The sequence below is a fragment of the Grus americana genome, chromosome 27, assembly GCF_028858705.1.
Source record: "Grus americana isolate bGruAme1 chromosome 27, bGruAme1.mat, whole genome shotgun sequence".
In the NCBI taxonomy this organism is placed as follows: Eukaryota; Metazoa; Chordata; class Aves; order Gruiformes; family Gruidae; genus Grus; species Grus americana.
This window is the reverse complement of record NC_072878.1, coordinates 1,219,644-1,241,497: the sequence shown is the minus strand read 5'-3', so window position 1 is coordinate 1,241,497 and position 21,854 is coordinate 1,219,644. Positions and strand designations below refer to the sequence as shown.

The 21,854-nt window shown below is 52.5% G+C and overlaps 2 protein-coding genes across 2 annotated transcripts in view; one reads left to right on the top strand and one right to left on the bottom strand.

Moving 5' to 3' along the window:
• The window catches only part of LOC129196868 (olfactory receptor 14A16-like), a 12,287-nt gene extending 11,048 nt beyond the window's left edge, over window positions 1-1,239 (bottom strand). The window contains exon 1 of the mRNA XM_054804837.1: window positions 275-1,239. Coding sequence (XP_054660812.1) covers window positions 275-1,239 — 965 coding nt within the window. The remainder of the gene's footprint in view (window positions 1-274) is intronic.
• Window positions 1,240-10,522: 9,283 nt separating this feature from the next.
• LOC129196867 (olfactory receptor 14A16-like) lies at window positions 10,523-11,488 on the top strand. The gene has a single exon (XM_054804836.1). The coding sequence runs from the start codon at window positions 10,523-10,525 to the stop codon at window positions 11,486-11,488; it is 966 nt and encodes a 321-aa protein (XP_054660811.1).
• Window positions 11,489-21,854: the final 10,366 nt, after the last annotated feature.

Genomic DNA, 21,854 nt, shown 5'->3' with positions numbered 1-21,854 from the left:
CATGCTGGGGCTGCTCCTCCAGCTCCTGAGGAGATGTGCACAGATGGGAGCTGACGCTGAGAGAATTCCCACTGCTTTCTCCATGGAGTTTATCTAGACAGGCAGCCTGGACCCATATGTACATGAGGTGTTTGGGTCAAGTAAAAAGAGGTAACAGGCAAAGAATACTAATATCACAGGTATAAAATAAACAAAAATCCTAAGGAGAAAAGAAGAACACAAAAAAATACAGACCCATATGAAGAAAAGCTACTCCTGGCTCTTCCTGAAATACAGAGGGAGCCCTGGTGGGATAATGGGGGTCTTCTTGATCTGAAGTAGATTGTATTCAAATAGTTTCCACAGGGCATCTATGATTTCCTGGTTCCTCATGCTGTAGATGAGGGGGTTCACTGCTGGAGGAACCACCGAGTACAGAACAGTCACCACCAGGTCCAGGGATGGGGAGGAGATGGAGGGGGGTTTCAGGTAGGAAAATATGGCAGTGCTGATAAACAGGGAGACCACGGCCAGGTGAGGGAGGCACATGGAAAAGGCTTTGTGCCGTCCCTGCTCAGAGGGGATCCTCAACACAGCCCTGAAGATCTGCACATAGGACAGCACAATGAAAACAAAACAGCCAAAACCTAAAAAACAGCTTAAAATAAGAAGCCCAACTTCCCTGAGGTAGGTGTCTGAGCAGGAGAGCTTGAGGATCTGGGGAACGTCACAGAAGAACTGTTCTACAGTATTACCATGGCAGAGTGGTATAGAAAATGTATTGGCCGTGTGCAGCACAGCATTGAGAAACCCACTGCCCCAGGCAGCTGCTGCCATGTGGACACAAGCTCTGCTGCCCAGGAGGGTCCCGTAGTGCAGGGGTTGGCAGATGGCAACGTAGCGGTCATAGGCCATGACAGTGAGAAGTGCGTACTCAGCTCCAAGCAAGAAGAAAAATAGAAATACTTGAGCAGCACATCCTGCACAGGAGATGGACCTGTTGTCTGAGAGTGAGTTGGCCATCACTTTAGGGACCGTGATAGAGATGGTACCAAGGTCGAGGAGGGAGAGGTTGAGGAGGAAGAAGTACATGGGGGTGTGGAGGTGGTGGTCGCAGGCTATGGCAGTGATGATGAGGCCATTGGCCAGGAGAGCAGCCAGGTAGATGCCCAGGAAGAGCCAGAAGTGCAAGAGCTGCAGCTCCCGTGTGTCTGCGAATGCCAGGAGGAGGAACTCAGTGATGGAGCTGCCGTTGGACATCTGCTGTTTCTTCGCATGGGGGCCAGTTCTAATAACGAAAGGACAGGGAAAAGTTAGGACAGAATCCACTGAGCAAAACCACTCTCTTTTTCATAGAAACACCCCCCAGTTGAAATACATTTCCTTTCTCTGGTTTGTGCTGGCTGAGTGTGTTGTGAGGAGCTGAGGAGTCAGCTGTGCTGAGCTGTAGTGGGTACATGGAGCTGGTTTGTGACAGCTCCAATATTCAAAACCCATGTCAGATGCAATCCACATTTACTGGAAAAATTCAATCTCTGATCTCACAACTCAGAAGAGTGTGGGCTGCAGAAGAGAGGCTTAGCATGCTAATATAAGTGTTTTCTGTGTTTTCATTTTCCACAATCACATCTGGGAATATTCTTCTGAGGGTTAGAAATGCTCATTTCAGAATGGAAAATGGGAAGAGTTTTGAGACAGGACAGGCAAAAAGGCTCAGCTCTTTGTAGCTTAGTGCAGAGTCAGGAGAGATGCAGTGTCCATTAGACTGTCACCCAGCTGCCCTGCACTGTTGCTTCTGCTGCCTTGAAGATGATGACAAACAGAAATTACTTTTAAATAATACCCCCAAAAAGACACTAACAAGAGCAGGGGAGTCATGATTCAAAGGGCAGATCTGCAAACTCTTCTCTTTCCCAGCCCAGAGGTGGAGTTGTGATGGAGAGAGAAGGACACAGCCCCTCTCAGAGAGAAACAAAGGCCTCTGAGAGGAGAGAACTGACCTCCAAGGGAAAGCTCAGCACTCCCTGGGATCCTACAGCACAGCTGTGCTCTTCTGGGGCAGCTCCCAAGCCCAGCAGCACAGGCAAAGCAGACAGTCCGATGTCCTGAAGATGGGATGTCCTAAAGGCAGAGTCAGCTCATTGCTCAGCAGACAACGCCCAGCAGACATCTAGAGTGAGGGACCACAAGAGAGCAGCCTGAAGGCAGCCTAGCCCAGGGCTTGGCTGCAGTTTCCTCCCACTCCCTGCCCATGTCTCTGCTGCCTGGAGCTGTCCCTGCCAGGAGCTGGTGCTCTGCCCACACCTCTCCTCCCTGTCCCTGCTCACAGAGCCCATCCCACCCTCTGTGTGCTCAGCTCTGCCCTGCAGACCCCTCCTGGCACCAGGGCACTGCCCAAGGGGATCCCAATGCTCCTTGAGAAGTACCATGGCAAATGTCCCAGGGGCAATCTCAAGCTGTAATCAGCCCTCACAAACAAAGCACCCTCTCAAGAGCAGAAGGACCCTGCCCTGCCCTTCCAGGGGGTCGCTCCTTCCACCCACAGCTTCTCCCTGCAGTGCCCTGGGCAGCTCCGCGGGCAGGCTGAGGGCTGACCCTGGCAGAAGGCAGGGTCCCTGCCCCGGCACACAGCCCCTGGGCTGCAGGGACCCTGCTCTGCAGGACACAACTGGGCACCCCTGCCTGCACACCTGCATTCCCAGCCACTCAAACTTGCCTCTGCACAGGGAGTCCACCTGGCAGATCCCAGCAGCTGTGGGCTCTGCCAGCTTGAGGAGATGCCTCCAGGAACCGCATCGGCATTGCCCTGCACCCAGAGACTTACCGTGTCAAGGGCTCTGAAGATTTCTCCTTCCCTGAGCTCTCAGCAAGCCTCCCATTTCCAACTGCCTTTAAGCTCTCTCTGCCTCGCTGTTCTCCCCTCGGTGCCTGCAGGCAGAGCCCTCAGCCCTGCTGGGCTCTGCAGAGGAGCTGCTCCTGGCCAGAGCTGTCTCTCTGCAGCACAGCCCACTTGCCATGAGCTCCCTCCGTCCCAGGAGACCAGAAGCAGAGGCCCAGCCCAAGGCGGCATGTTAATGACCCCTCTGGTGGGTTTGGGGATGAGTCCATGAAGCTCAGACCCTGAGAGGAAGCTGATGAAACCTCTCCAGAAGTCACAGTGCGATGCAAACTCCACAGTTTCTTGGAGCATTAATGGGTCCCCCTGAGGGCCATCCCTGACAAAGCAACTCTGGGGCTGGTTAGAGCAGGCAAGTGGAGGCAGTGATGACAGGTAGGCAAAGGCAATGGCAAGGTGGCTCTGATGCTGAGTAATCCTGGGTGTGTTTGATCAAGCCAAAGGGCCAAGCCCTGACCCCCAGCCCCTGGGAGGGGAGACCCTGTCCCTCACACACAGGGCTCAGGGCTCTTCCTGGGCCAGTGTGATGTGGGGATGTGCAATGCCTAGAGCAGGACTACCACACACTCTTTCTCAGGCTCACAGGTTGTGACAAGGGGGCAATGAAGTCCTGGTGCTCTAATGAGAAGATGTCTCCTCACAGGCATCACCTGCAGAGAGAACAGCCACAGCCCAGCAGACCAAGACCTTGGCTGTGTTGGGGGCTTTCAGCCTTACCACTGCCCCCAGATGTCTCCACCACAGGATGTCCTACGGTGTCCCACACCTGCACCTCTTTCCCTGCAGGCTCTTGACACCCAGCCTGCTTTCCAACTTGGGTCTCACCTGAGCGTCTTCCCACCCTTACTGATATCTCTCCATCCTCACAGACTGTTCATTGAAATGCAAAGCTCTGACTGATCCAGACTCTTGCTGGGTGGCCTCTTGTACCACAGAACTGCACTTGCAGGGACATTTCTTTCTCCTCGTGTCCCATCTCAACCTCCCAAGATGCACTTGGTGGCATCTTCTCTTTCTCATGATGTTTCCCAGTTTTCAGAAAAGCTCCACCATCTCTGAAACCACCTTTCAAGCAGTCTCAGGCTACTCCTAGACTGCCCTGAGCCTCTCCAACACTGGGCAAAGGGGCCAAAGAAGCCCAGGTCTCTCAGCCCCTCTACACAGCCCATCTGCTTAAGGCCCCAAACTCCACCTGGCCACATCTCCTCTGGCCACTCTCCAGCTCCTCCCAGCTCCAGCAAAAGAGGGAGCCGAGAACTGGGACAAAGCCATGTGTGGGGGTCCCTACCAGTGCGGTGTCAAGGGCCAGAAGAACTGCCCTGCTCTGGGTGACCGTGCTCATCCTAATGCAGCCCCGTATGCAAGTGGCCTTCCTCACAGTGAGCAGAAACCCCTGGCTCGTCTGGTGTCCCTTGCAGTTGCCAGGCCCTTCTCCTCCTCAGAGTCCCTCCTCAGCACAGCAGGTCCCAGCTGGCCCTCATGTACACGTTGGTTCTTCTCCCTGAGGCCAGACTGGCCAATTCTCCTTGTCAACGTCACGAGGTTTCTTTTGGCCAAATTCCGGAGTTTCTCCAGGTCTCTCTCACAAGAGAACAGCATGAGGAGTTGCAGATCTCTACAGACCCAGGTAGGAATTGCCATGAAGAGAGTCTGCAAAACACCAAAGGAGGGTGCAAAGCAAACCAAACCAGGGTCAGTGGAGAAAGGAGAAAGGAGGGTGGGGCTGTTTGTACGCATGGTGATATTAGAGGAAAATGTATAGCTGTGTAGACACACAGACAACATGGATCCCTCCAGGAGCTGGTCTTAGACCTTCCGTCTATAGAGGAGCTGGCCCCAGGATCACCTCAGCTCCCCAGTTCCCCCATGTACAGACAGACACTCACGTACAAATGTCTCTCTCCAGCCCAGCAGCACAGCACCATTGAGGCTGGAAGGCAGCCACCTTCCACCTTCTCTGTGCTTCCTCTGCATGCTTGGTTTTTGTCAGGAGCTCCTTTCTCATCCATGCCTTCCTCTGGCCACCTTTTCTTGACTTTCTGCATTAGGCGCATCAAACATCTCTCTGCACCTCTCTTCTCTGCTGGGCCTTATCCCATGGGATTCTTTGAAGCATGGCGGCCAGGAGGTCAGCTTCTGCTCTCCTGAAGACCTGCTCTTGGCCTTCTTCCCTTCTCTCAGGATCCTACACTCTACTTTCTCACCCCTGAGTGTTACACCTCTGACCAGCTCTTCCTTCTTTGTAAGCATGAAGTCCTGCAGGGCATCTCATCTCTTCTTCTCTCCACTCTGCTCCCACCAGCGAGTAGCTTTGTGGGCAGCAAGGGAACTTGCTAAAACTTCAGTATGAACAGGAGTCAAATGGACAGTGACCTGTGGATAAGTTCACAGTGGAGGTACATCAGCTGAGGTGATGGTTGCCTTTGGAAAAGCCCCTGCCAGAACATGTACACACCAGTGACTGCACACCCAATAATCCAAAGCCCCTTTGACCTTTAATGGCTTGAGTGATTATAGCCCTGTTCTGCAGTTGGAGTAGATGGTCCCTTCCAGCTTGAACTCAACTCTTCTCTTCTCTTCTCTTCTCTTCTCTTCTCTTCTCTTCTCTTAAGGTATTTCCTCCCTGTTTCAAATCTTTCACTTTTTCATAATCTTCTGAGATTCTTTCTGTTATACGCAATCTGTATTCACCCTCTCACTAGACAGAACAGGAATGACAATAAAAATTCTCCACCAGTTCTACCTGCCAAGGAACTAACTGTGATTATAACACTGAATTTACCCCACTCTGTTCTGTCACTGGAGTACAAAAACTTACCTGGGACAGATGGCATCACTTCCCTCCACATCACTTAAAGCTCTGCTCATCTGTTGTTTAAGTCTAAACTGGTGTTGGGGGGGGTTGTTTGTTTGTTTGTTTCTTTTTCCTTCATAAAAGGAGATTTTGACCAGCTTTCTGAATGTCTCCTTCTGTTAGAATCATCATAGAATCATCACAGAATGGCTTGGGTTTGGAAGGGACCTCAAAGGTCATCTAGTTCCAGCCCCTCTGCCATGGCCAGGGATACCCTCCACTAGACCAGGCTGCCCAAAGCTCCATCCAACCTGGCCTTCAAACCATCCAGGGATGGGGCATCCACAGCTTCTCTGGGCAACCTGTTCCAGTGCCTCACCACCCTCACAATGAAGAATTTCTTCCAAACATCTAGTGTGAATCTACCCTCTTTTAGCTTAAACCCAATTCCCCTTTGTCCTATCACGACACTCCCGGATAAACAGTCCCTCTCCAGCTTTCCTGTAGGCCCCATTCAGGTACTGGAAGACCTAGAAAGAATTAGGTCTCCCCAGAACCTTCTCTTCTCTATACTAAACAAACCCAACTCTCTCAGTATGTCTTCACAGGAGAGGTGCTCCAGCCCTCTGATCATCTTCCTGGCCTCCTCTGGACTCACACCAACAGCTCCATGTCTTTCTTGTACTGGGGACCCCAGAGCTGGACGCAGTCCTGCAGGTGGGGTCTCATGAGAGCAGAGAAGAGTGACAGAGTCCCCTCCCTTGACCTGCTGGTCACGCTGCATTTGATGCAGCCCAGGACATGGTTGGCTTTCTGGGCTGCAGGCGCTCATTGCCGGCTCATGTTGAGCTTCTCATCACCAACACGCCCAAGGCTCAGGGCTCTCCCAAGGCTCTCCTCAGGGCTGCTCTCAATCCATTCTGCACCCAGCCCGTAGTTGTGCTTGGGATTGCCCCGACCCATGTGCAGGACCTTGCACTTGGCCTTGTTGAGCTTCATGAGGTTCACAGGGGCCCACCTCTCCAGCCTGTCAAGGTCCCTCTGGATGGCATCCATTCCCTCCACCGTGTCGAATGCACCACACAGCTTGGTGTTGTCGGCAAACTTGCTGAGATTGCATTCGATCCAGGTGTCCATGTCACCAACAAAGATGTTAAACAGTTCCAGTCCAAATACCAACCGCTGAGGAACACCACTCGTCACTGGTCTCCACTCGGACATTGAGCCGTTGACCACAAGTTTTTGAGTGTGACCATCCATCCTTATCCACCGAGTGGTCCCTCCATCGAATCCATGTCTCTCCAATTTAGAGACAAGGATGTCATGCAGGACAGTGTCGAATGCCTTGCACAAGTCCAGGTAGGTGATGTCAGTCACTCGTCCCTTATCCACCAACGCTGTAACCCCATTCGTAGAAGGCCACCAACTTTGTCAGGCAGGATTTGCCCTTAGTGAAGCCATGGTGGCTGTCACCAATCACCTCCTGGTTTTCCATGTGCCTGAGCACAGTTCCCAGGAGGATCCGCTCCATGATCTTGCCAGGCACAGAGGTGAGAAGTCCTCCCAGTGACACTCCAGTGCTGCCAGTGAGGATCAGAGTGCTGCCCCGGTTCTCCCAGTGCTGCCCCAGTACTCCCAGAGCAGCTCCCTGGCTCCCTGCAGTGCTCCTGGTTCCACACCAGTGCTCCCAGCGTGGCTCCCTGGCTCCCCTCGGTGCTCCCAGTGCTGCGCCATTGCCACTCACTGGGTCTCTTCAGTACTCCCACTGCCGCCCCAGTGTTACCAGTGCAGCCATAGTGCTCCCAAATCCACCCCAGTGCTCCCAGTATGGCTTATACTGCCACCCCAGTTCTTTCACTGTGGCTCCTTGGCTCACTCCCAGTGCTCCCAGTGATGCCACAGTGCTTCTCCAGTGTGGCTGCCATGGTCCCAGTGCCTCGCCTAGCTCACCCAAGTGCTCCCACTACCTCTCCCAGTGCCACACCAGTGCTCCCAGTGCTCTCTGGGCTGATTACTGGCTCACCTCAATGCTCCGGATATCTCCCCAGTACTTCCTGTACAGCTCCCAGTGCAGTGATAGTGCTCCCAGTGTTTCCCCAGTGCTCCCAGTGTGGCTCCCTGCAGTCCCCCCAATGCTCATAGAACAGGCCCAGTGCTGTGGTACAAGAGGCCACCCAGAATGAGTCTGGATTAGCCAAAGCTTTGTATTTCAACAAACAGCCCATGAGGATGGAGAGATATCAGTAAGGGTAGGAAGATGCTCAAGTAAGAGCAAGGTTGGTAAGCACAGTGGATGTCCACAGCCTTCAAGGAAACAGGTGCAGGCATACGACACCATAGGACAACCTGTGGTGGAGATGGTCAAGGGAGATGACAAAGTTGAAAGCTCCCAACAGAGCTGAGGTCTTTCTGCCATGTCCCCACAAAACCCTGCCCCAGGAAGAGCCCTGAGCCCTGTGTGTGGGACAGGACCTCCCCTCCCAGGGGCTGGGGGTCACAGCTTGGCCCTTTGGGTTTATAAAACACATCCAGGATTACTCAGCATCAGAGCCACCTTGCCATTGCCTTTGCCTACCTGTCATCACTGCCTCCACTTGCCTGCTCTAACCAGCCCCAGAGTTGCTTTGTCAGGGATGGCCCTCAGGGGGACCCATTAATGCTCCAAGAAACTGTGGAGTTTGCATCGCACTGTGACTTCTGGAGAGGTTTCATCAGCTTCCTCTCAGGGTCTGAGCTTCATGGACTCATCCCCAAACCCACCAGAGGGGTCATTAACATGCCGCCTTGGGCTGGTCCTCCGCTGCTGGTCTCCTGGGACAAAGGGAGCTCATGGCAAGTGGGCTGTGCTGCAGAGAGACATCTCTGCCCAGGAGCAGCTCCTCTGCAGAGCACAGCAGTGCTGAGGGCACTGCCAGGGTATCTCAGGGAGATGAGCAAGGCAGATGAAGAGCTTAAAGGCGATCAGGACTGGGAGGATGACTGAGATCTGAAAAGAAGAGAAATCTTGAGAGCCCTTGACATGGTAAGTCTCTGGGTGCAGGGCAATGCAGCTGTAGTTCCTGGAGTTATCTCCTAAAGCTGACACAACCCGCAGCTTATGCGATCTGTAAGTAGGGGGCTATTTTTAGGCAATTTTGAATAGCTGTGAAGCTACAGCATGTAGCTGGAGGTGCCCGGGGCTGTCCTTCACCACAGGGTCCCTGCATACCAGGGGAATATTCTGCCTTCAAGCGTCAACTCTCAGCTTGCTCAGAGAGCTCCCCATGCAACTGCAGGGAGAAGCTTTGGGTGGAAGAAGAAACCCCTGTTAGGGCAGGGCAGAGTCTTTGTACTTTTGAGAGGGTGCTGAGGGTGTCCAGGCTTTTACCAGCTCCGGATCACCACTGGGACATTCCACAGGGCACATTTCAAGAAGCACATCAAGGCAATGGCTACATGGAAAGAAAGGTGCTTCCCAGAGTCAGTGCTTCCACATTCCAGCTGTGATGGTAGATGGAAATGGTAATGGAGCTTTTACTTTTGCACAGGAGACACACACTCCTACAGCATCACAGTGAGTGATGATAAAGGTTTTTCAAGGGACCTAATAAACCCACCTCAGACTAGAGAAAGCATTCACCTTTGTGGTGCCTTCAGGGTTGATCTGCTCTTCTCCTTAAGACCTGCCAACACAGAGGTACCCCTGGGCAGGGCCCTGCTGCCAGGAGGGGTCTGCAGGGCAGAGCTGAGCACACAGAGGGTGGGATGGGCTCTGTGAGCAGGGACAGGGAGGAGAGGTGTGGGCAGAGCACCAGCTCCTGGCAGGGACAGCTCCAGGCAGCAGAGACATGGGCAGGGAGTGGGAGGAAACTGCAGCCAAGCCCTGGGCTAGGCTGCCTTCAGGCTGCTCTCTTGTGGTCCCTCACTCTAGATGTCTGCTGGGCGTTGTGTGCTGAGCAATGAGCTGACTCTGCCTTTAGGACATCCCATCATTGGGAGACCTGATTCTCTGCTTCTTCCATCCAACTGGGCTTGCGTGCTGCCCCCCAGGATGGCAAGGCTCTCCTGTAGGATCCCAGGGAGTGCTGAGCTTTCCCTTGGAGGTCAGTTCTCTCCTCTCAGAGGCCTTTACTTCTCTCTGAGAGGGGCTGTGTCCTGCCCTCTCCATCACAACTCCACCTCTGTGCTGGAAAAAAAGAGTTTGCAGATCTGCCCTTTGAAAAAGGACTCCCCTGCTCTCATCAGAGTCCAGCTGCTTTATTTTTAAAGAGTAATTTTGTGCACAGCCATCCTCGAGGTAGCACAAGCAAAAGCACAGCATAGCTGGGAACAAGACTGATGGACACTGCGGCTCTCCTGTCCTTGCCCTGAGAGAGAAGAGCCCTTTTTCCTGGCTTGTCCTAAGACTCCACACTTTCAGTCATAAAAAAGGGGATTTCTACCACTAAATCTAGTACTCACCAGATATGATGGTGGGAAAAAAAATAACCCCACAGAGAAAATCACCATAAAGACATGCTCAGCCTCTCTTCTGCAGCCCACACTCTCTGGAGTGGTGAGTGCAGATATTGAACATTTCCATCAAGGGTGAATTGCACCTGACATCCCTGGTGACCATTGGGGGAGTCAAGAACCAGCTCCCATGTACTCACTGCAGCAGGGCAGAGCTGACTCCTTGGCAGCACAGGGGCAGAGGTCCTGCTCCTCACAGCACACTCAGCCAGCACAAAACAAAGAAAGGAAATGCCTCGGAATTGGGGGAGGGGGATGGGATGTCTATGAAAAATGGAGTGGCTTTGCTCAGAGAAGTCTGTCCGAATTGTTCCCTGTCTTTTCCTTCTTAGGCCAGTACCCCCACGTTCAAAAACCAGCAAATGTCCAACAGCAGCTCCATCACTGAGTTTGTACTCATGGCTTTTGGAGACACACGGGAGCTGCAGCTCTTGCACTTCTGGCTCTTCCTGGGCATCTACCTGGCTGCTCTCCTGGGCAATGGCCTCATCATCACTGCCATAGCCTGCGACCACCACCTCCACACTCCCATGTACTTCTTCCTCCTCAACCTCTCCCTCCTCGACCTGGGCTTCATCTCCACCACTGTTTCCAAAGCCATGGCCAATTCCCTCTGGGACACCAGGGCCATCTCCTACACAGGATGTGCTTCTCAAGTCTTCTTCTTTTACTTTCTGATGTCAGCAGATTTTTCACTTCTCACCATCATGTCCTATGACCGCTATGTTGCCATCTGCCAACCCCTGCACTACGGGACCCTCCTGGGCAGCAGAGCTTGTGTCCACATGGCAGCAGCTGCCTGGGGCACTGGGTTTCTCTATGCTATGCTGCACACGGCCAATGCATTTTCTATACCACTCTGCCAGGGTAATGCTGTGGACCTGTTCTTCTGTGAAATCCCCCAGATCCTCAAGCTCTCCTGCTCGGACACCTACATCAGAGAGGCTCGGCTTATTATGGTTAGTGCCTGTTTATTCTTTGTGTGTTTTGTTTTCATTGTGCTGTCCTATGTGCAGATCTTCAGGGCCGTGCTGAGGATCCCCTCTGAGCAGGGACGGCACAAAGCCTTTTCCACGTGCCTCCCTCACTTGGCCATGGTCTCCCTGTTTATCAGCACTGGCATGTTTGCCTACTTCAAGCCCCCCTCCATCTCCTCCACATCCCTGGATCTGGTAGTCTCAGCTCTGTATTCCATCGTGCCTCCAGCAGTGAACCCCCTCATCTACAGCATGAGGAACCAGGAGCTCAAGGATGCAGTTCAGAAACTGATGACTAGAGGTTTATCAGAAGCAATATGCTGCCCATGTCCTCCTACATATCACTTCTAACAGAACTCATGACAGGCCCAGCCTGTCTTTTATATGTTTTCTAGTTCTTGATGTTATTGTTGATTTTAGTTTTTTAGTTTTCTTTTTTTCACTTCTGATAATGCTGTCCACAAAGAATTTTCATTATTCATACCAATTCTAATTCATTATCGACCTGTCTGATTTGACCCAGAGGTAGTGTAAATGAATTCCACACCCTCTGTGCATTTAAATATTAAAAAGGACCCTGCAGTGACATTTCTGACTGAGATTTTATCCCCCGAGACCTTCCCTGGAGCTGCAGAGGCCGTTCCTGTGTACAGAGTCCCTGCACAGCAGATCTCTGACAGAGCTGGCCTCTGTAACAGCATTTCCACCAGGAAAGGCAATCTCCTCAGGGCACTGCCCAAAGGCTTATGTCTTTTTCCAGTCTTGCTCTCAAGAACACGCCCAAGGAAGAGACTCTGGAGAAAATTGTTGCTTTGCTTGTTTCTCCATGGGCGCAGAGGGATGAGATGAGGGTCCCAGTGTGCTCTTCCAGGGACTGAGGAATGGCTCAGGTGTTCCTTGTGGGTGGACAGCACCCACACAGATGCTGAATGGACTCCAACTAAGCTGCCTGGGGCTCGACAGCCTGTGGTAGGGCTGATGGCAGAGGAGTGTTTTTCTGGAAGGAATGAGGAGCTGCCAGGAGAGCCCAGGGGATCTGCAGGGACAGCACGTGCCAGGAGGTCAGCAGGGAATGGAGCCCACTGAGCACGAGCCTGTGCAAGGTGGCGTGCCCCAGAGATCAAGTGCTAAATGTGGGTGTGAACCAGCAAGTGAGGGTTCTGCAAGCCCAGGGGACACAGCAGGCACAGGGAAAGGAGCCTGGTGAGTGGTTCGTTTTCCCATCAGTGGACTTCCATAGACTGGATGCGGTGCAGCACCCAAACACATCTCATGGCATTGGCAATAAGGCAGGTCTCCTCTGAGCAGCCTCCATGGCCACATAAGAGCCTCTGTGGGAGGCAGTCAGTGGCAGTGATGTCCCTGAGCTGGGTCTGCCACCCAGCCTGACCAGCATGTCCCTTGCAGAGTCCCCCTGTGACCCCAGGCCCCACAGCCCACTTGCTCTGCAGTGCAGCTCCCCCAGCTCAAGGGCTGTGGAGAGCATGGGCAGGGGGTGTAGGAATGGCTGGCCAGGCCAGCACAGATGTGCCCACCTTGCGGAAAGGTTCTGTGGGGAGATGGGGTGTCCTGGTGTTTCCCCAAAAGTAGGATTTGTCTGGTGGTACTCAAGGACTTCCTGAACACTTGGTTTTCCTCAGCCAGCTTCTCACCAGTCTTTTCTTTCCCAGCTGGGGGTAGGCATGAGAGTGACCAACCCAAGTGGTTGGGTTTCAGTACTTCACTGAACCTGCACAGAAGGTAGGCAGAAAGCCCTAAGCTCTGTGCTCACCAGAAGGTATGTGGCAACACAGACACAGCTGCCACAGAAGCATGCACCCACCCAGCTCTCAGGCTGCAGGGAGTGTCTGAACTTGGCACTGGCAGGGGAAGGCAGAAGTGAGATTGGCTGCCTGAGGTGTGACCAGGTGGACGATCTGCTCAGCCTGGTGGCAGAACTCTGTGAAGAAGTGGAGAGGTTAAGGAGCATCAGGGAGGCTGAGAGAGAGAGATAAACTGATGGAGCCAAGCTCTGCCCTCCCTGAGACAGAAACAGGGACAGCTAAAAGACCAAAGCCAAAGTGAAGGGGACCCTGTATCCTCCCCTTGCCAGGCAGAAGGCAGCAGCCTCAAAGAGGGGAGTGAATAGAAACAAGTCCATGCTCAGCGTGGCAGGCGAGCCTTCTCCTCCTCACCCACCTCGCCTTCCCACGTACCCCTGTGCAACAGGTACCAGGCTCTGGCTGTGGAAGGCCACTCGAGCGAGGATGTGGATGACAGTCAAGCTACTCCAGAGGTAGCACCTAGGCCCAAAAGGCCCATGCCTCAGGTCATGACCACCCCAACAAAGAAGAAAAGGAGAGTTATAGTCATAGGGGACTCCCTTCTGAAGGGTACAGAGGGCCCGATATGCGGGGCAGACCCTCCCCTCAGAGAAGTCTGCTGCCTCCCTGGGGCCTGTGTCAAAGACATCGCTAGGAAACTTCCCAGCCTGGTACAGCCCTCTGACTATTACCCACTGCTGCTCCTCCATGTGGGTGGGGATGAAGCAGAGACACATACTACAAAAGCAATCAAAAGGGACTTCAGGCTCTTGGGATGGTCACTGAAGGATTTGGGAGCACAGGTAATATTCTCCTCCCTCCTCCCAGTTGAGGGCAGCAATGTTGGGAGGAACAGGCAGACTCAGTCCATAAATGCATAGCTCCGTGGCTGGTGTCAACACCATAACTTTGAGTTCTTTGACAATGGGACGGCCTACACGGCACCAGGCCTGATGAACCCTGATGGGATTCATCTCCCTCAAAAAGGGGAAGAAGATCTTTGCCCAGGAACTAGCGGGGCTCATCGATAGAGCTTTAAACTAGGCTCGAAGCGGGAGGGGGATAACATCAGGCTTGTCAGTGACATGTTGTGGGATGATGTGCCCAGGTTGGAGGGACAGGGTGCTGGTGAGGGCCCTCAGCCTCCTGCTCAGAGACGTGCTAGATGCACTACAGCACGCTCGAAGCCTACAGGAGATGAGCTGGGGGCTCCAGATGCAACAGGAACCAACATGGTAACACTGGGAAGATACATCAAAAGAATCCCAGCCACCCCAGCCAATAAGTCAGCCTCATCGGGGGCACAACTGAAATGCCTCTATGCGAACGCACGGAGCATGGGGAATAAACAAGAGGAGCTGGAGACGTGTGCGCGCCTGCAAGGCTATGACCTTATTGGCATTACAGAGACATGGTGGGACAGCTCCTATGACTGGAGTGTTGGGATGGAAGGGTACAGGCTCTTTAGGAAGGACAGGCAGGGCAGGCGAGGAGGGGATGTCACTCTGTATGTCGATGACCAGCTGGAGTGCATGGAGCTCCACCTGGGGATGGAGGAGGAGCTCACCGAGAGCCTATGGGTCAGGATTAAAAGGAGCGCTGGGGCAGGGGACATCATAGCAGGGGTCTGCTACAGGCCACCTGACCAGGGAGACCGAGCAGATGAAGCCCTCTATAGGCAGACAGGAGCAGCCTCACGCTCACAAGCCCTGGTCCTTATGGGGGACTTCAACCACCCTGACATCTGCTGGAGGGACAATGCAGCTGAGCGTAAGCAATCCAGGAAGTTCCTGGAATGTGTCGATGACAACTTTCTCCTCCAAGTGATAGAGGAGCCCACGAGGAGAGGTGCCATGCTGGACCTTATTCTCACCAATAAGGAGGGCCTGGTAGGGGACGTGAAGCTCAAGGGCAGCCTTGGCTGCAGTGACCACGAAATGGTGGAATTCAGGATCCTCAGGGCAGCGAGGAGGGCGTGCAGCAAGTTCACTACCCTGGACTTCAGGAGAGCAGACTTTGGCCTCTTCAGGGATCTGCCTGGTAGAATACCATGGGACAAAGCCCTGGAAGGAAGAGGGGCCCAAGACAGCTGGCTAATATTCAAGGGTCACCTCCTCCAAGCTCAGGAGCAATGCATCCCAACAAAGAGGAAGTCAAGCAAAACCACCAAGAAGCCCCCCATGGATCAACAAGGAGCTCCTGGGCAAAGTCAAACAAAAAAAGGAAGCCTACAGAGGGTGGAAGCAAGGGCAGGTATCCTGGGAAGAATACAGAGAAACTATCCGAGCAGCCAGGGATCAGGTTAGGAAAGCCAAAGCCCTGATAGAAATTAGTCTGGCCAGGGATGTTGAGGACAACAAGAAAAGCTTCTATAGGTATGTTAGTGAGAAAAGGAGGATGAAGGATAATGTGGGTCCCCTCCGGAATGAAACGGGTGACCTGGTTACCCAGGATATGGAGAAGGCTGAGGTACTCAATGACTTCTTTGCCTCAGTCTTCACTGGCAAATGCTTGAGCCACACTGCCCAGGTCACAGAAGGCAGGGACTGGGAGAATGCAGAACCGCCCACTGTAGGAGAAGATCAGGTTCGAGAATATCTAAGGAACCTGAAGGTGCACAAGTCCATGGGACCTGATGAGTTGCATCCGTGGGTCTTGAGGGAACTGGCGGATGAAGCGCCAGTTCATCATATTTGAGAAGTCCTGGCAATCCAGCAAAGTTCCCACTGACTGGAAAAGGGGAAACATAACCCCCATTTTTAAGAAGGGTAATAAGGAAGACCCAGGGAACCAGTCTCACCTCCATGCCTGACAAGATTATGGAGCAGACCCTCCTGGAGACTACGCTCAGGCACAGGGAAAACCAGGAGGTGATTGGTGACAGCCAACACAGCTTCACTAGGGGCAAATCCTGCCTGACAAATTTGGTGGCCTTCTACGATGGGGTTACAGCGTTGGTGGATAAGGGAAGGGTGACATCATCTACCTGGTCTTGTGCAAGGCATTCGACACTGTCCTGCATGACATCCTTGTCTCTAAATTGGAGAGACATGGATTCAATGGATGGACCACTCGGTGGATAAGGAATTGGCTGGATGGTCGCACTCAAAGACTTGTGGTCAACGGCTCAATGTCCAAGCGCAGGCCAGTGACGAGTGGCATTCCTCAGGGATCAGCACTGGGACCGGCACTGTTCAACATCTTTGTCAGCAACATGGACAGTGGGATCGAGTGCACCCTCAGCAAGTTTGCCGACAACACCGAGCTGTGTGGTGTGGTTGACACGGTGGTGGGAATGGATGCCATCCAGAGGGACCTTGACAGGCTGGAGAGGTGCACCCGTGCAAACCGCATGAAGTTCAACAAGGCCAAGTGCAAGGTCCTGCACATGGGTCGGGGCAATCCCAAGCACAGCTACAGGCTGGGTGCAGAATGGATTGAGAGCAGCCCTGAGGAGAAGGACTTGGGGGTATCGATTGATGAGAAGCTCAACATGAGCCGGCAGTGTGCGCTTGCAGCCCAGAAAGCCAACCGTGTCCTGGGCTGCATCAAAAGCAGTGTGACCAGCAGGTTGAGGGAGGGGACTCTGCCACTCTGCTCTGCTCTTGTGAGACCCCACCTGGAGTACTGCGTCCAGCTCTGGGGGCCCCAGCACAGGAGAGACATGGAGCTGTTGGAGAGAGTCCAGAGGAGTCCAGGAAGCTGATCAGAGGGATGGAGCACCTTTCCTATGAGGACAGGCTGAGACAGTTGGGCTTGTTCAGCCTGGAGAAAAGGTGGCTCCGGGGAGATCTAATTGTGGCTTACCAGTACCTGAAGGGGCCTACAGGAAAGATGGTCAGGGACTGTTTATGAGGGAGTGTAGTGACAGGACAAGGGGTAATGGGTTCAAGCTGAAGGAGGGTCGCTTTAGATTAGATGTTAGAAAGAAATTCTTTACTGTTAGAGTGGTGAGGCCCTGGAACAGGTTGCCCAGAGAGGTTGTGGATGCCCCATCCCTGGGAGTGTTTAAGACCAGGTTGGATGAGGCTTTGGGCAATGAGGTCTAGTGGAGGGTGTCCCTGCACATGTCAGGGGGGTTGGAACTAGACGATCTTTAAGGTCCCTTCCAACCCTAACCATTCTATGATTCTATGATTCTATGATTCTATGACTTCTGCTTTGCAGTGACAAAACCCAAGGAATGAATATGCTGACCAGGAATAAAGGGGCCCTGTCTCCAGCAGGGCAGAAGAAAGGGACAACCAAGTTTACTGGACCGTGTGGGATGGATGGCCTGACACATCAGCCCCATGGGAGTATAAAGGTCTGGGGACACCGGTGCGCATGTACTCTAACGCCATCAGATTACAAAGGGGCAGAACCCATCTGCATTTCTGGAGTGATGGGAGGATCCCAAGAACTGTCTGTGTTGGAGGCTGAGGAAAGCCTAACTGGGAAAGAGTGGCAAAAGCACCCCGTTGGGACTGGTCCAGAAGCATCCTTGGCATAGACCACCTCCAGAGAGGGTACTTCAAAGACCCAGCAGGGTACCAATGGGCTTTTGGTATAGCTGCCTTGAGTACAGAGAAGATGTTTAGCCATTAGCTTGCCAGGTCCCTCAGAGGATCCTTCTGTTGGGGGGTTGCTGCAGGTTCAAGAACAGCAAGTACCATTGGCCATGTGCTGATCCAGACTGCACTAGAAGAGGGTGAAGCTCCTGAGCACCTGCAGTGTATTGATGACATCATTGTGTGGGGCAAGACAGAAAAGGAAGTGTTTGAGAAAGGGAAAAGAGGGATCTAGATTCTTCTGAGAGCTGGTTTTGCCATAAAATAAAGGAAGAGCAAAGGACGTGCACAGAAGGTCCAGGATTTAGGAACAAAATATGAAGATGGGCATTGTTATAGCCCAATGGATGTGATCCATAAAATAACAGGTTTGTTGCCACCACCTAACAAAAAAGAAACACAAGCTTTCCCAGGTGTTGTGGGTTTTTGGAGAAGGCACATTCCAGGTTATAGTCTGATCATAAGCCCTCTCTATCAAGTGACCCAGGAGAAGAACAGCTTTGAATGGGTCCTGAGCAGCAACAAGCCTTTGAACAAATTAGACAAGAGATAGTTCGTGTGATAGCCATTGGGCCAGTCTAGACCGGAGGAGAAGTGAAAAACATGCTTTACAGCACAGCCAGGGACCACGGCCCCACCTGAAGCCTCTGGCAGAAATCACCTGGAGAGACTCAAGGTTGACCCCTGGGTTTTTGGAGCCAGGGATATGGAGGATCCGAGGCCCACTGCAATCCAACTGAAAAAAAAAAAGATATTGGCAGCATATGAAGGGCTTTGAGCCACTTCAGAAGGAGTTGGTACTGAAGCACAACCCAACTTGGCACCTCGATTGCCTGTACTGGGCTGGATGTTCAAAGGGAGGGAACCCTCTCTGCATAATGAAACTGATGCTATGTGGAGTAAAGGGGTTGTGCTAATAACACAACAGGCTTGAATGGGAAACCTCGACTGCTCAGGAATCTTTGAAGTGACCATGGACTGGCCAGAAGGCCAAAACTTTGTAGTGTTGCCAGAAGAGGACGTGACACGTGCTGAAGAGGACACACCATGTCATAAACCACCAGAAAATGAGAAGCAGTATGCCCTGTGTGCAGATGCGCCCTGTCATAATATTGTGGGAGCAAATCTGAGGTGGAAGGCTGCTGTATGGAGTCCTCCATGACGACTCGTACAAACTGCTGAAGGAGAAGGTGAATCGAGTCAGTTTGCAGAGGTGAAAGCCATCCGGCTGGCTTTAGACATTGCTGAGCGAAAAAATGGCCAGTCCTTTGTCTCTGTACTGACTCATGGACGGTGTGCACACTGAGCTGAGGCAAGAGGAATCCCACCTCCTGTGGGTCTGTGGGGTGCGTGGGGGAGAGCTGAAGCCCACTCCAGTCTCCAGACTACTCACCAGAGAGGAGAGACCTGATGGACACCGCTGAATCCCTGCCCTGCGTGGGGGGAAACGATCTCTGCCTGTCACTGCTGCGGTGTCCTGCCTGGCCATGGGACAGGGAGAGGGGTTAAGGGAGGGGAACATTTCAACCTCTCATAGACCACCATGCCACGGGAGGAAAAATCCCACTTCTGAAATCCATCTCTCCCCTGCTCAGAGAGGGACAGTCAGTGATGACTTCAGTCTGCGTCAGCCTACGCTCCCCAGGAGAGACCCTGATGCCTTTGAGAAGCTTCAGCCCTGGAGCCCCAGGGACATCTGCAGGGAGTGTGGGAGAGCAGAGAAAGTGTTGCCCTGGGCTGGTCCTCTGCTGCTGAGCTGCTCCAGGCTCCTGGGATGGAGGGAGCTCATGGCAAGTGGGCAGCACTGCAGAGAGACATCTCTGCCCAGGAGCAGCTCCTCTGCAAAGCGCAGAATGATTTGAGTTGGAAGGGATCTCAAAGATCATCTAGTTCCAACCTCCCTGACATGGGCAGGGACACCTTCCACTAGGCCTCATTTCCCGAAGCCTCATCCAACCTGGTCTTCAAGACTTCCAGGGATGAGGCATCCACAACCTCTCTGGGCAACCTGTTCCAGGGTCTCACCACTCTAACAGTAAAGAATTTCTTTCTAACATCTAATCTAAAGCGACCCTCCTTCAGCTTAAACCCATTACCCCTTGTTCTGTCACTACACTCCCTGATGAACAGTCCCTGACCATCTTTCCTGTAGGCCCCTTCAGTTACTGGTAAGCCGCAATATGATCTCCCTGGAGCCGCCTTTTCTCCAGGCTGAACAACATGAATGCACTCTTAGCAAATGTGCAGGTGACACCAAGCTGTGTGGTGCATTTGACATGCCTGAGGGACAGGATGCCATTCAGAGGGACCTGAACAAGCTCGAGAAGTGGGCCCATGTGATCCTCATGAAATTCAGCAAGGCCAAGTAAAAGGTCCGACACCTGGGTCAGGCAGCCCCTGGTATCAATACCTTCTGGGCGATGAAGGGATTGAGAGCAGCCCTGTGCAGCAGGACGTGAGGGTACTGGTCGATGAAGAACTGGACATGAGCTGTCAGTGTGCACTTGCAGCCCAGCAATCCAACTGTATCCTGGGCTGCATCAAAAGAACCATGGCCAGCAGGTCAAGGGAGATGATTCTGCCCCTCTGCTCTGGTGAGAGCCCACGTAGAGTACTGTGTTCAGCTCTGCCGTCCTCAGTACAAGAAAGACATGGAGCTGTTGGAGTGAGTCCAGAGGACATCATAAAGATAATCAGAGGGCTGGAACACCTCTCCTGTGAAGACAGGCTGAGAGAGTTGGGGTTGTTTGGCCTGGAGAAGAGAAGGCTCTGAGGAGACCTTATTGCAGCCTTCCAGTACCTAAAGATGGCCTAAAGGAAGGCTTGGGAGGGACTGTTTCCAAGGGAGTGTAGTGGTAGGACAAGGGGTAATGTGTTTAAACTAAAAGAGGGTAGATATGAGGAAGAAATTCTTCCCTGTGAGGGTGGTGAGGCACTGGCACAGGTTGCCCAGAGAAGCTGTGGATGCCCCATCCCTGGAAGTCTTCAAGGCCAGGTTGGATGGGGCTTCGGGAAACGAGGCCTAGTGAAGGGCGTCTGATCTTTGAGGTCCCTTCCAACTCAAATCATTCTATGATTCTATGCTTCTATGAAAACACTCTCCCGCACTGTATGCCACGGCCAAGCTGCACCTAGTGATGTCCACCTTCCACAAGGCATAGTCATACAAGAAATGATTTAGACAGCTAGGAAAGTAGAGATGAAATACAATTCAAGAGTTGAATAAAGAGTTAATAAGACCTCTGAAAGGAAGGGCAAGTTTCTAACTGCCTGAAGCTCAAAGCAGCCACCGGATGGTTGGGAGGAATCTGAATGACCAAAAAGCAAGGGGAGGGGGAAGCCTGGAGAGCCATGGGAAGGGCCTATGTCCACTTACTTTGCGGAAAAGATGCCCTTAGACACGGTCCTTTAACCAGGAGAGCTGCAACACCCGGAAGGGGAGGGAGGTTAAACACACAGTGAAATGGAGTAGTGGTAAGGCAAGAATGAGCAAAGATCAGTATTTCTTCTCCCATGATTAATGCAATTCTTGGAAATCCCCATTGCGGGCATGGTGGGGAAACATTGTCATTTCATGAAAAGTACTCAAATGTTTCAGCTGATAAAAATGTGCTGACATCTCTTTGAATGTCTAAACCTGTTGTTCACCCTTCCAGGCAGATCTCAGCTGTCTGACCAAAACCACCCACGGGCACTTGTAGGGGCCCCAGCGTAGCTGAGGGGCTTGCCTGGGACTGGCAGCTGTCAGAGAGGAGCTGTGGGAGAGCAGAGCCCCTGGGGAGCTGCAGGTGGAGGCTGGGCAAGGGGTCCCAGGGCATCGACACTGGCACCGAGCTTCTGTGTCCCTGAGACTGAAGGCATTCATGTCCTACAAGTAACCCCAGTTCTGGAAAACAAGTTCCTTTGCAAAAAAGGAAAAAGAACACCAAATCCCATGAAAGACCAGAATATTAGAAGGAAAGACAAAAAAGTATGAAGAATTGTAAAATTTGAAAAGTGTGTTGACACATTTTCTTTTCTTTAGATTATTTCCTTCTTCATTTCTTTTTTTATTTCAAAGACAGAGAATATATTAATTAGCATGGGTGAAGCTATAGCATTAAAAAAGTGTCTTGCACAGAGCCCCATGCCCACCCCCAAAACCCTCCTTGCCAGGACTGTTTATGTGTTGTGGATGAGTAGAATGCACCTCACTCAGAGAAGCAGCAATATGTTGTGTCGAGGTAAAATAATAATTTGACAGAGTTCCATAAGTTGGCTGGAATTTAACAAAGTGCATTCAACAGTGGTTTGACAAGGTTCAGCAGGTTTGGCCCTGTGAGGTGCCCACACCTGAGCTGTCTGTCCTCATGCACTCCTCATGCA